The sequence below is a fragment of the Apis mellifera genome, linkage group LG9 (assembly GCF_003254395.2).
Source record: "Apis mellifera strain DH4 linkage group LG9, Amel_HAv3.1, whole genome shotgun sequence".
Taxonomy (NCBI): Eukaryota; Metazoa; Arthropoda; class Insecta; order Hymenoptera; family Apidae; genus Apis; species Apis mellifera.
The window spans coordinates 505,614-521,904 of NC_037646.1; the positions used below are offsets into that span (position 1 = coordinate 505,614).

Sequence of the window (16,291 nt, forward strand, 5' to 3'; positions counted from 1 at the left end):
AGAAAAAAATTATATTTTCTCTTACTATATTTTTGTGTAAATTTACAATTTATAAATTTGTGAACACTTTTTAATATCAAGTTATATCATACAAGTTATATTATACAGTTTTTAATATATTATTCAGTTTTTAATCAATTCTGAGATAGAAATCAGATGCGTGAAAACTAAATCAGATGCGTATAAAAATATAAAGATAATATAAATCGAAATATAATAAAATTAAACTATAAGATCAACATAGTAAAAAGAAGCACATAAAAAAAAAGTAAAACATCTGAATATGTAGAAATCTTAAAATTCGATTTTCAAAATCGTTAAATACTTTCTAAATTATTTTGATTTAAACTAAAATGGAACAACTAAAAACAGATAATATATATGCATAAAAATATACATAAGAATAAATTATCTTTGTTACAGAAAATTGAAATCAAATCGAAGATTTCATTTCGTTTCATTATTATGCATATTCATATAATTCTACGCACACGATCGCACAATTGCATGTAATTACGCAACATACACATATTACAAATGATATAGAACATTCGCAAAATATTTACATTTATACATTGCGAGAAATGAAAAGCTTTTAAACAAATTGAGATCCTTGAATTTCTGATTCTTTCGAACAATTTATATGCAATTAATTTTTATGCATTATAATTATATTTCTTAATTAAGTTAGATATATTTAATTAGTTTTATTTATTCGATAAAATTTTGATTTCATACTAAATTCTAATTTTTAATTAATCTAAGCTTTATTTTCATGCTTCTTTTTTCACAAGAGAATTCTTATGGGCTCTAAAATGGATATCGTATTGATCGAAACATTCCATGTACAATCAAATACAGTTTTCTATTTCCTATTTCTCCTTTTTAAATATTTAATTAACGCATATTATGCTAATATTCTTTACTATATAATATTTTTATTCAGATATATATATTTTAATATTCACTTCATTTTTTGGAATTGCAATTGCGATTAAAACGTATAAAGAGATACGTATTAATTTTCTTAGAAAAGTTTATTAAAGATAAATATCACTTGACATTTTTATATTGTAAAATATAATTCTGAACAAATTTTATATTTAAAATTTTATAAATATTTATTATTAGTTATTGAAAATGACGAAGTTTTTTCTTAATTCCAATTGCAATTCGACATTGAAAAGTATTTGACCAAAAAAAACCAAAGAATTGAGTAGATCAATAATTACAGATATATATATATAAAAGAAAGAGAAAAAGGAAGAGAAAAAAAATATTTTCGAATCCTATTTAATCTAAATTATGTATATGTACAAAAGATAGAATTTTTTTAAGAAAATTAACAAATTTTATTATTATTCTTTAAATTACAAAAAAAAAACAAAGAATATTTTCTTTGTTTCAATTTTGATTTTAATTTTTTTTCTCTTTTTGTGATTTTATATATCAATTTCATGAATTATTTTTATATTGTTAATTGGATCTAGAAGATAAAAACAAAAACAAAAAAAATAGTATTATTTTCTCCGCCGTTGCCATATTATTGTAAAAATTAATATATAAAGTTTAAGAATATCGATTGTAATTAATTAAGTATTTCTGTATGTAATAATCGTAATTATGTATAAATTAGTACGTACATAGAACTTCTAGTCAAATAGAGAACGTACTAGTAAAATATAAAACGGAAAAGCGATTTCATTTTTTTTTGTAGTAAAAATTTTTATTATTCATAACGATTAACTTTAATTTGATTTAATATCTGCAATGAATAATAAATTGATAAAAATATTAACTTTTATATTTACACCATTATGGATTGGTCATATTTGTTAAGTTAAAAAAAAAGTGATTAAAAAATTTTATAAATATTGAACGAATTTTAGCAACAAAAATAAAGCAACCAGTGAAAGAAAAAAATTATATAAGATTATAAATGGATTGAAATTGAGATAATTGTAATATATAACGAATGTGCAATTTCGAATCAAGAAATTGTAATTCAATTATAATTATAATTGCAATAAATACAATTATAGAATAGAATAAATACAATGAATTAAATTATATATAGTAATGATTGCCTTGAAATTATTTTTTTTTTTTATAGTTTTTCTCCGATAAGATTTATCAACAATCCATACCATTAATAAAATTTCTCAATATTTCTTGAAGGTTGCTTCTCAATTTTTGAAAATAAAAAGAGCCATTTTCAGGAATAAAGTTTTATTTTCATTGACCTTTTTTTAAATAATTTGAAATTTGTTCTAGTTTCCATTTGCTTTCTTTATACTTATTTAAATTATTTGTGTTTTTCTTATTTCATTCTATTTTCTTAGTTTTTTAATTAGTATGAAATTCAGGGATTTTTAAGAAAAAAAGATAATATATATTATCTTTAGATGCTTTCTTATGCCACAAAATATAAATTATTATTTTACAACAGACTCAAATATTGCTTTGTATCAAACATTTTTATTCGGCTATTAGATTATGGTAATTTTTCAATCTGCAATTTTTAACTTATTTGGTCGTTTAATTTAATTAAATATTGAAATGTTTTGCACATTTTGAATTTATAGCTTAAAAGACAGATTGCGGATTGAGAGATCGTTGCACCTAATTATTGAAAAATAACTGTTCATGATTTGTAAATTCTAATGAAAACTAGAAAGAAAGAAAAATATGAAAAAAAATATGAAAAAAATCTATAGATATGTAAGTATGAATTGCAAAAAGATTATGAAATCACGAATAATAACGAAAAAAGGAACAAAAAACAATAATAACAATTGCGAAATAAAGAAAATGTTCCGAATATAAAAAGTTCAAAACAAACGAAAATAATATTTTTCACGAAGATGAAATAAATTCTTACTATGAAGGATATTAAGTATGAACAAACGATGTATGCGAAAATGTTTGTGTGAGAAAGAATATGTGTGTGTATGTGTGTATGACAGGAAAAAAAATAACGAAGAAAGAAGAAAGAAAAAAAATAGAAAATAATGAAAAAATAAAAAAGTAAAAAATAAAAAATAAAAAATGATGAAATAAACATTCGAATATCAGAATGAAAAATGAAATATAATATAATATATGCAAATAATCTTATGGTTGATAAAATATCAATATCGATTTTTAAAAATGGAAATATAAAATATAATTGAAATGAAAAAAAAAAAATAAAATACATAATTGACAATTTCAGCGTACATCAAAATAAACTAGAATTCGATATTTGAATATGGCGCCGCATTAAAATTCTTGGGTGGGAGTAGATGGCCGCATGGTGGTGATAGACTGGTGGGCGGAACAAATACGGGAGTAACTAATACTAGTGTTATTATCGTAATTGTAACGATTAATGGTAATGATTATAATCTTATCGATAAACGCTACATGATAATAAGAGACGTGGATGAAAGAAAAACATAAAAGAAATATAAAAAAAAAAAAAAATACATTGTGGAATGAAATATCATTCACGATCGTAAAATGATTATAAAATAATGCGCCCAAAAAAAACCATTTCATAAAATGATTCGTAAATGCGAACGAATCAATACGTTTCTTTCTTACTTTTATCTTTTCATTCTTTTATTGTGAAGAAGAAACGGAGAGAGGAGGATGAAGGAAAGGGAATGAATAAAGAATAAATTACATTGCAACAATGGAGTTTTTGGAAACGAGAAAAGAAAAATTGCAAGACAAAGATACTCTCTCATTATACATATATAAATATATATAATTATTATGTAATAATTGTCCATACATCTTGAAATGTCAAAATAAACGAACAAAGAAAGTTGAGCGGTTTTTATTATCATCCTACACTATTTCATGTGTAAAAATAAATTTATTTAAAAATAATAATCATTTATCTTTATAAATATGTAATTGACATTATAATATATTAATACATTTTTATTATTGATCTCTAATATGATAATTTTAGCAAATCATAATAATTAAAAATTTACATTATAGAATAATTATCCTAGATACAAAGAAAAAATATATGTCATAAATATATTTTTCACGATTAAAATTATTTACAACGTGATTATATATTATTTGCATTTTTAAATTTTTATTAAAATATGTATATTATGATCGATTTTTGATCATAATTTGATCTAAATACATATGTATATAATATTGAATCATTTATAATATATATATATTTTTTATTTTTATATATAATTTATGTATATATAATATATATTATTTATAACTTATAAAAATTATGTTATTGTATTATAAATTATGTTACAATAAAAGAATAATAATAAAAACAAACAATAACAATAAAAAAAAAGAAAATATAAATCGTAAAGAATTTTATAAAACATATAATTATTTTCATATATGTATTTAATATAATTATATATATATTTATAATTATATGTAAATAAAATAAAATATTTTACAATGTAAATATTGTAGATTAATTTGAAGATTATTTGAATAAATTAAAATATCTATAGTTAGAAGATTATTTGAATATAGTAAAATATCTTGATAGTTTATGATATATAGTATTATAGTATAGTATAGTAAACAATTTGAAAATTTTAAGATAAATATGCAGTTTTTTAATTTTTATTCCTTAAATCTGAGTATTTATTTGTTATATATTATTATATTTATTATATTATATTATATATATATATATATTTTGCATATTGCAAGGTTTACTTATTTATTTATTTACAATTATTTGCTAATTCATTATTAATTCCATGTATAGATACAAAACGAATGAATTTTTTGTTTAAGAAGACAATGCAATGCAATACAAATTTATTCTTGTATTTATATTTTCTTTAGCATACAAATTTAAAAAAATTAATATATTCAAAAATTCTAAAAAAAATTTTTAAAATGCACAAAATAGTTAAAAAATTATTTCTTATATCATTTTACTTTTTTTTTACACATATAATGTACAATAATTTTCGAACATATTTAAAGATTTTTTATATAAAAAATTCTATGAATATAATATGTTATATAAAAAAATTTGTTATATTTGTTAAATATTATTTCTATTGTAAATAGATATGATTATTATAATTGTATGAAAGCTTAAAACAAAAATCTAAATAAGAATTATAAAATATTTATAAAGATTAAAGATATATAAATAAAAAAATATTTGAATACTTATTGAATTCACATATATTAATAAAAATATTTAATAAATCCATCTTTAGCAATGTAATCTTTCTTAAGATAAATTTTTATTTTTCATTTTATTTTTCATTCAAATGAGTATTATTTATGGTATTCATGAAATATATGTAATAAATATTTTATAACTCTTAAATAAAAATAATTTATTAGATATTACGATCTTATTTTAATTTTTATTATTATTGATAGTAAAAAATTTTCAAATAGAATTTTAAAAGTAATAAAAATAAAAGTATTTCGAATAAAAACGAAAAAGTTTTCGAGTGAAAAACTATTTTAATATTATTTTTTTTTATAAATGGACACGTAAGAATATATATGAAGATCATATATTCCACTTTTTTAGAATTATATATTTTTTACTACACCAGTTGATACAATTTAATATTTTCTATAAAAAAAGTATTAATTATTTAATAGTTACTTTCAAAAATCATTAATTTAAGAAATATTTTAATTTGAAATTTATAAAATTTACTAAATAAAAAATAAAGACGCAAAGCGATACTCTATTGTTCATGATTTTGTTTTTTATGATAAATTTTACAATATTCAAATTAAAATATTTCTTAAATTAAAAATTTTTTGACATAAATAATTGAATAATAATTTTTTTGTAAATAAAGAACTGTACCATTAATGGAAAAAAATGATTTCATTTTAAATTGAAATTATCTTTCATATAAGTCTATTTTTTAATATATAACATCTATAATATATAAAAAATTTAAACTAGCGATATTTTTTAATAAAAGTAGTAAATAACGATATATTTTAGATTCTATAGCAAGCAATTTTTACTGAATATTTTTTTTATTTCTAATAAATTTTTTTAAGAAACAAATTTTGTACATTATATTTTTTAAAATTAAAATTTTTTTAAATTTATTTACTATTTATTTATTGTTTGTTATTATTATATATTTGTTTGTTTAACATATTCATATTTAATATATGTTTAATATGTATGTATATATTTTATATATATACATAATATTTATTTTATTAATTTAATATTTTTATTAATTTTAATATTTTATTTATTTGTTAATTCATATAATTATGGAAATACTTGAAAATATTATAAAATTAATATATTATACTATGTTTATACTATGTACAGTTATGTATAGTTATGATAATTCACAAAGCATTTATCAAGACAGAGACCTGGTTTATCTGGACACATTGGACAATAAAATAATCTTTTTCTCATACTTTTCATCTTCTTTTCTCATACTTTTAGTATAGCAGATCTTATACCTCTTACGTATTTTCTTCTCTCCTCCTTGGCCTGATATTGCTGGCAAATGAACATTGTTTCCCATTAATTTGTAGATTGCATATAAACGGGATTTATTCTTATAGATAAGTTTATCAATGACCATTTCTCTAAATTTCAGAAATGTCATTTTTTCTCTTATCATCTTGCATTTTATCAATGTAACAAATATGCATTATTCATAATAACATGAAATATATCTAAAGCAACTCATATACCACCGAATTGTTTTTCTCTCACATGAATAATATATTAGAAATTGATCGGCATATTAGAAATTGATCAATTCCACTCATATAATCATTATATTTATTTACCATCTCTGGTTTTGTATTTTTTTATTATCCTTTATTGTTAGATTTATGAGATCTGGTTTATATTCAGATAAAATCATTATTATATCTCGCTTGTTATGCCATTTTAGAATACATATACCTTCAGGAGTATAGTGTGTTTCTATTTCATCTTTTTTAACTTTTTTTTTAATTATACTGATGAAAGTATAAACTATTTTTCCATAATGACATAGGTTCATGTAAACTTAAATTTTTTTGAGAATAATAAATTTTTTGCATTTGTTATACTGTTAAAATGATCAAAAAGTGGCTGAATTTTGTATAAAGGATCTGATAGCTTGGATTGTTCTGTTTTAGGTTTTTTAGAAAAATATAAAACACACATTATATTATGAAATCTGTCTCTTAACATTGCATTAGAAAAAGATGAAAAATCATACGAATCATTTTTTTTTCCAATAATGGGAAAGAGGGAATTCGAATATTTGCAGATAAAAATATTAGTTCTAGAAAAATCTTTAGATCTTCTTTTGTTATTTCTTTAAAACTTTTTATTCTAAATTTATGATAAATTGAGGATTGTAATAATTTATGCTCTTACATATTCGTTTCACGTAATATTAAATCAAATAATTTATCATTGGCTAATAAACGAAAAAAATCTATTGATTCTTCTTCTTGATTCAGAAGGCATAGATATTAAAAGGCCAGGATTTCCAATAAAAGAAATGCTTGGAATAATAGGCTGAACAGGATGCCATATAATCATAAAAGTACTTGATTTAAACCAATGTGAAGTAGATTAAGAAAAAGATATTTCTTGATCACTTTCTTCACTTTCTTCTTCTGGAACATCTGTTACAAAATAATCAAAATCCGAATTATTATCAGTATCTGTGTCTAAAAATATCTATCATTGTTATAAAAAAAATATCTATCATTGTTTCTTTTGACAGAAATTTCTTGGTATTTTTTATCTTTCCAAATGTCAATAATTGAGAATTTGATAAAGGAATATCATCGTCATTTTTTTTTCTTTTTTCACAATTGTAAAATTAAATATTATGAAAATACATTCATAAGGAAATTAATTTTAAAATAAATAGAAATATTAATAGAAATTTTAATAAAAAAATAAATGTAAAATATAAAAAATATTATTGATTTTAATAAATAAAACACTAATAAAATTATGAAAAATATATAAAATCGAGAACAATTGTAAAACAATATAATAAGAATATTCAAATTAAATATAACAAAAAATAAAATATATTTTTTAGAAGAATCTATGACGTGGCTGTCACGTCATCCGCCATAAGAGAAAATCTCGATAATGTTTACATTAAATGTTAACGCGTTCAATGTGGTATGAAAAATCGAAGAGGAATATTGATTTTTAGTAAATATAATAAAAAGTTGTAAAATGACAAAAAAATGTAACAAAATCCAAAATAACTATATATACTAATAACAACATATTATACTGAACGCATTATAAAAAAAAAGATATGTAAAAAAGTTTATGCCATATGCGTCAACCATTATAGAATAGGAAATTCCTATTCATAACATTTTAAGTATAATAAAATTCAAATTTATAATAAATATAAGAAAATTATTTAAATAAAAGAGAAATCGATTTTATTGAATTTAAAATATGTACAAATTCTATATATTAAAATATAGAGAATTTAAAAATATATATTATTACATTTAAATACATAATAGAATCTTTCATTTTTTCGTAAATCCCTATGCAAAATCAGTGACTTTTAGAATGAATTATTGGTTATATTGAATATACTTAAATTTTAGATAATTTCATTGTTTACACTTGTATTTATTATTTTTATAAAATGGCATATTGTCAAAGTTATACACCGGATTATTTTGCATTAAATGATATTTTATCTACCGAAGAACGGGTGTCTTGTAAAATTGAAATAGAATTGCTTGGTTTAGGTAATTATTTATATATCATTACATTTTCCATTGAGGTTAAGTTAAGTTACCTATTAATTTAATATTTAATTTTTGTTTAATATTTGTTTTTATTTTGCTTTTTTTTCTTTACCAATTTATTATTTATTAAAGTTATAAGTTGTAAATTATATTTCTATTTAATTATTTTTTATTTAACATATAGTTATTCATAATAAAATTATACATATACAGTGTATTACAAATGTATTATAAATGTATATTGACAGAATTCTTAATAACAAGTTTTCAAGAATATTAACAAAAATTTAATTATCAAGTTTTACTTTAATATATTTGTATAATTTGTATAAAATGTCAGAACATATCAAAATTATTTTTCATTACAAAACATGAAAATAATTAATCTTATATTCAAAATCATTTAACAAAAATATTCTTGTTATTATCTGAAGAGATACATCAATTGTCCATTTGTTTGAAATCTTCGATATTATAGCATAACAACTTATATGATGAATATTGCAAAGGAAGATTTTATAAAAATAAATATAATTATATAATAATAAACAAAATATGGCTACAATGAATAATAATGAATTTATGTTTCATTACTTAAACACTAGAAAAATTAATAAAAATATTATAAAAAATATATAACAATATTTCTAGAACTATATTGTAACATATTAACTTAATAAAATAAATAAAATTAATATTATTAGAAATAATATAATGAACTGTATTAAAATTTTTTATCCTATGCCACTGGTAAAAATAGATTTATAAATTCGTAATAACTTACAAAAATTTTAAAAATTTAAATAAATATATAATGTTATATATATATATATATATATATATATATATATATATATATATATATATATATATATTTGACTTTATGATTACTTTTTAGATTATGTGTAGATTATATTATATTTTAAAATATAATATTTTGAAAACTTTTAATCTCATTTTAATCTTTTATAAGAATATGTAATAAAAAATATATTTATTTAAAAATTTAACTTGTGATCTTCACAGACTCTCAACAATTATCAATTCTTAACAAATTAAATAATTATTATTGTGATCTTCCTTGATATAACTTTTGCTTCAAAATTTTTTGTATTTTTAATATAATATTATATTAAAAATATAATAATTGCAAAAATAACAATTGCATGTTTAAATTGTATTATTGATATATTTAGAATATAAATATAAAAAATATGTAGACATTAAATTTGTTTATAATTTATATAAAGAAGAAGATAATAATTCTAAATATAAATGCCAAATACTCATAGAATTATTATTATAAAATTATTTTAAAGCAATTCATTACTTACTACTATATTTGAATATAATATATTATAAATTTGAATATAATAAAACAGATTTAATTGATGTATTATATTGTGTAATTTACACTGTGAATGACTATATGTAAATATGTAATAGATAATGTAAAATTTATAATAATGTTATATTTATTTTTATATTTTTTTTTATTTAATTTTTTATTAATAAATATAAATATTATTATTAATTTAGTATTTTACTATTAATATGTAATGCATTATAAAAATTAATTTTTTTATAATCTTTTTTTTTTAAAGAATACTTATTTGAATTTAAAAGATCTTAATAAGATTTAGATTTTTATAAATAAATCTAAGATTATCAAACTATTAAAAAGAAGAAGAAAAAATATAAAATATATTTTACAAAACTAGTTTAGATATTAAAAAATAATGATATAACCTTAATAAAATTTTAAATATTTTATATATATATAATGTTTTGAAATATATATCATTTAAGGTTTTTTGGATTCTTCATCTACATCTAGAGATTTAAAGGTAGGATCAAAAGTAGAATTTCCATTATGGTTAGCAGAATCATTAAAGAATCTGAAAGATTCAATAGTTAGTATTGATATACCAAATATATATAAAGAAGGATACAGGTTTGATTTCTAATTTTTATTTGAATTGTTAATTGTTATTTAATCAATATATATTATTTAATCAATTTTTCTCAAACTTTCTTATATAATATTCATTTTTATTATTTTTATTCATTTACAATATATTATTAGGGAAATTTTAGAAGCAGATGCTGATGCTATTGTCTTAAGTAAATGGAATCCATTTTATTATGAAATAGGAATGCATGTAAGAAAATTTAATGATAGAGATTCTGAACAAATCACTGAAAGTTTATTACAGGTAAATAAATCAAAATAATTATTGCGTTTTCTTATTTTTAATTAAATATTTTTAATAAATATTTATTAAATTATAATTAATAATAAATTTTATAAAAAATTATGAAATTTGAATGTTTTGTTGATATAAAATTGATCTATAATTAAATATTTGATGACAAATTATCACTTAAATACCTAATCTCATATTAATTTTTACTTTTGTTTGAAACATTTAATTGTTAGTATGTATTTTTCTTTAAAATTAAACATTAAATTAAAAATATGGTGCATTTTTAAAATATAATAATAAATAATAGCATGTTTTATAATTGCAATATAAAATTATTATGGTTAATTTCATATTTTTTATGATTCTAATTTTTTCTAATTTTTTTGAATTGTTAATTAATAATAAATAGTTAGTTTAATAGTTGCAAAATAAAAATATGAAATTTTTTAATTGTTAGTGATTTGAGTATGTTCATAAATGTTCATAAAAATATGACAGCATCAATTATATATGAATATATATGTATATATATGTATATTTTGTAAAGATTTTTATTATATATATATATAATATATATATATATATATTCTATAAAAATTATTTCAAAGAGAACTAATAATTTAATTAATTTAATATATAATTTATATAATTTATATATATACATATGTTAAAATTGTATTTTTTTAATTTACATAATATGAAATTTAATAATTTATTTATTTAATAATTTTTGACTATAATATATACTATATAAATTACTATTATATATATATATATATATATATTTTTATCAATTTCTTTTGGTGAATCAAAAAATAATTAATTTTAGAAATGATTCTACAAATATAATATTTTATAATATTATGTGTAATATTTTATACTTTTCAATTATCAGGTGCTTAATGTTGATATTAATATAAGATCTTAAAATAATTTTAAGGTAAAATAATTTATAATTTGTAAATAATATTTATAAATTAATTTATAGTAATTGCAGAAAAAGCATCTTAAAAAGCATCTTATTGATTTTGAAAGATAATATTTTAAACAACTTTTCTCTATGCATATAATTGACAGCCTTAGTTTTCAAGATATTAGCAAAAATTTTTAATATTTCGTATTGTAAGTAATTATGTAATTTAAAGGATTTAGTTATAATGGTCTTAATCTTATAATATAATTAGTTGCAAAATTAAGTATATATTCTATTCATATAATAGAATTATATTTATAGAATATTGAAATTATAGAATTATGTTATATTTAGAAAATTGAATAACATAAATTTTTCTTATACAATTTTTTTACTTATAAAGAAATAAGAATATATATATTTTGAATATTATATTAGTAAAAATACATGATGATTTATTTCTATTAAATTAAGCATAAATAAATATTTTTTAATTTTTAAGAAAATTAATATTTTTTTATATTATTGTAATTATATTAATAATAATATTCTAATATCACATTTTCTATATGTGCTTGCAGATGAATATATTCGGCATCAATTCGATTAATTTTTATATAATTTCTGCTATTTTTTTCTTCATATTTTCTTTATTATTTATATTATAATTTTTTAATTAGATTTTTAATTCTCTTCATAAATTGAATTAAATTCTATTAAATTGAGATTTTATGATTGACAATGATATTTCTAATAATTTAGTAATCATAATCATTCTAATAATTTAATAATCATTATAAAATAAATATTTTTTAACACATAAAGTAGAATAGTTATATTAACGATATGATATATTAATAATATCTGTAATTTTTCAATCGAAAATTTTAATTCTCATTTTAAAATATTCATATATTTCATTTTTTCCATTGTTTCTTTCATAAATATTTTTATTATTCAAATTTTATCTATTGTTATGCAATCCTATATCATGATTCTTTGTATGTTTAAAAATTATTTATTTATTATTTTTTTAAAATTTCAAATGTTTCTATTTTTATTATATGCATCAAATAAATTAATTTTAATTTCTTCAGAAAAAATTATATTTTTCTAAAATTTATATATTATTTGACAAATTCGAAATTTTTTAATCTTTTTGCTGTGAAATTTTTTTTCTTAGATAGTTGATTATGGAATCCTATTTTGTACAAAATTTAATATTGTTTGGGTTTTTCAACTCTTGAAAAAATATCCATTTTAATATATTAGCATTAAATATTAATTTTGATTAACAGTAACTAATATAAATATTGATACAGTTATTTAATATACAAATATGAAAAATTATTAATAAAATTATTTAAATCACTTTTTTTTTGTATATATCTTTATTTAAAACATTTTATTTGTTTATACAAAAAAAATGTTTATTTTGAGATGTTTAAATAGATTTATTTTTTGAGTTTTCAATAATTTATATTAATTTTCCAAAATCAGATGAAAACTTTTATATACTTCACCATCTTTAACTGTTAAAGATTTTTCAAATAATTTAATTTAAAATAAGTTAATATTATGTTTCTTTCAATATTTAATTATTTGATTTAAATAATAATTTTATTTTCATTAGAAAATATCAATACTTGATCTTAAAATTCATTGTTTTTATTTTAAAATTCTCTGGCAAATTCTATTTGCTAATAAATAATTTCCTTTCTATATGATACATGTGACACATGAATATCTTGTATCTTTTAATTATTCTTTTGATATTTTTTTCTTTTTAATTTCTTTTAGCTATATTTTTAAGTTAATTTTTGTTCGTGATCTTGTATAATCATTGTAGCCATTTCTAAAAAATTTATTTATATTATTTATTTATATATTATTTAATTATATTGTTTTTCTTTTTTCTTTGTTCGATAATTTACACAGCCACTATATATATGGTAATGAATATTTAATGTATTTGCAAATGCAATATAGTTTTAATAATATTTAATGCGAATAGTAAAATGATTTTTTTGTATTTCACCAATTTTCGAATAAGATTTATTTTGTTCGTACAAATTCAATATAATTTTTTTTGCTTCTGATATAATTTTTTTTTTGTTTGATATTTTTTAATTTAAAAATATCCATTGATCAATTTCTACATAACATAAAAACATAATATATATTATAACATAAAAATAAAATCATTAGATTTTTTTGTTTGTTTTAATATAGTGAAGAATATAGGTGTAAAATAAAGTATACAAATATTTTTATGATAGATTTTTTACGATACGTGCTAATACTTTTATTTAGACATAAAATGATTATAAAACATATTTTTATTAATTTTATATTATATCTTTATAATTTTTTTATATACAGACAGATAAAATAATTAAAATTAAGATATAAAAAAGAAGACGATTTAAATAATTTTAGTTATAGTTTTTAACGTTTGTATATAATGTACTATGCCAATATTTATATCCACCATATTTACTGGATTATATTTTTTAATTTGTTATTTTTTTTTTTTTATTTTTTCTTTTCGGCTGCTTTTATTTCATAGAATATCCTTTAAATTCATAAATTCATTAAATATTTTATGTTTAATAAAATAAAGTAATATTTATTAACTATGCTATTAATTTCTCGAAAAAATTTTTTTATAAATTTATAATAATTTGCCGAAAAAAATCTGTTTTTTTTTTTAAAATAATTGTTTTTTTGGAAAAATTGATGCGAAATATAACTTTTTCAAGCAAATGAAAATCAATTGCTATGTATCCTATAAAAATCTTAATGTGGTTTTTTATAATAAATTTTATAATAAAACAAATGCATAATGATATTTATTTTAAGGAATTCTCATTCTGCATATTTAATTTTGTTAAAATTATTGTATATTTAAAAATATTATTAAAAAAATAAAACTTATTTTTTCTGTTATTTTTTTTTCAACAATTGAACTTAAAAAATAATATAATGAAATTAAATATTTGAATTTAATATTTATTGCAATGTTTTTATTATATTTTATAAAAATATGGATTTAATAAAAATATATGAATAATAGCAATTAATTATATTAAATTGTAAGGATTATTTTTTTAATTAATCTTTAAAAGAACTATTGCAAATTAAAAGTTAATTAATAAATAATTAAAAGATCTTTCAATAATATTATGTAATTTTTTTAATATTTTTCAAATTAAAATATTGGATTTGTGTATTAGAATTTTATTTTGATCTTTAAATGGTCTTTATTAGAAGAATTATTTTATTAGATTAATCAAAATCAATTTATAAAAAGATGAAATAAAATTTTTCTTTTAAATTGATAATTTTTTCCATGTATAGGAGCCAGCGCTGGACAATATTTCAACCGTCAGATATTTTATTTCTCGTTGCTCGATCTTAATAATGTTTTTTTAAATAAATGTTTTATATGTTTTAAATTTTTTAATATCTAAAACAATATTGTCAGTTTGATAAATCTATGTGATAATCTCAAGATAAAACATGTTATTATATCTTTGTCATTATTCCATGGAATCATATCTTTTTCTTGATTATTTCAATTTCTCCATAACTTATTATAATCAATAATTAAGAATAAGAGGCAAAATTTCAAAATTATATTTCGAATCAAATTATTGGAATCCGAATATAATAAGATATTATCTTTTTTATGTGAATTAATGTTAATTGTAATACAGAATTAATATTAATTTGCAGAATTAAATAATGACTATTTATATCATCGATTTCAAATATTAGAAATTATATTTACTATGTATATTATATAGATAACTTGAAGTAAAAGTTATATAGATAACTTGTATTGTTTTTATGAATTGTAATTATCTTTTTTATTTATTAAATTTAAATTAAAACTTAACTTTAACTTAAATTGAAACTATTTTAAACTGAACTATTTCAAGTACACTCAAATTTATATCAAATTTTAGAAATAAAAATTATATATGAATTATTTTTGCAAATTTTTCAGAAATTAAATAAAAATAATAGTTATATTTATACAGAAAAATTGTTTAAAATATTATTAAAAATAACATTTTAATATCATAAAAATCACTGACATGATGCTTTTTGTGCATAATTAGTATTTTAAATATACTCTGAAAACATATATAAATTTTTCATTCTTTACTTTCAGACATTTAAATCTCGTTTTCGATTAGTTATGGACTGGGCTCAAAATCCAATATCTGATCCTACATTAGTAAATCAACTTCCTCGTCTCGAAAGAGATCTTTTTCTTATCGGTCGAAAAGCTAAAGTTCGGCTTTTAGAATGGTTAAAAGGAGATACAAATAACATTATTTCTTCTGAAATTACAACAAACTTGAAAAAACGTAAACGTGCACAATTTGAGCTTAATTAGTAATTATTTTATAAAAAA

At 17.8% G+C, this 16,291-nt stretch overlaps 1 protein-coding gene across 1 annotated transcript; it reads left to right on the plus strand.

The window, feature by feature from the left end:
- Positions 1-8,559: 8,559 nt before the first annotated feature.
- On the plus strand, positions 8,560-16,291 carry LOC107965817 (DNA replication complex GINS protein PSF3). The gene is made up of 4 exons (XM_026442842.1): positions 8,560-8,745; positions 10,555-10,699; positions 10,832-10,961; positions 16,046-16,291. The coding sequence occupies exons 1-4, from the start codon at positions 8,640-8,642 to the stop codon at positions 16,271-16,273; spliced, it is 609 nt and encodes a 202-aa protein (XP_026298627.1). The 5' UTR covers positions 8,560-8,639; the 3' UTR covers positions 16,274-16,291.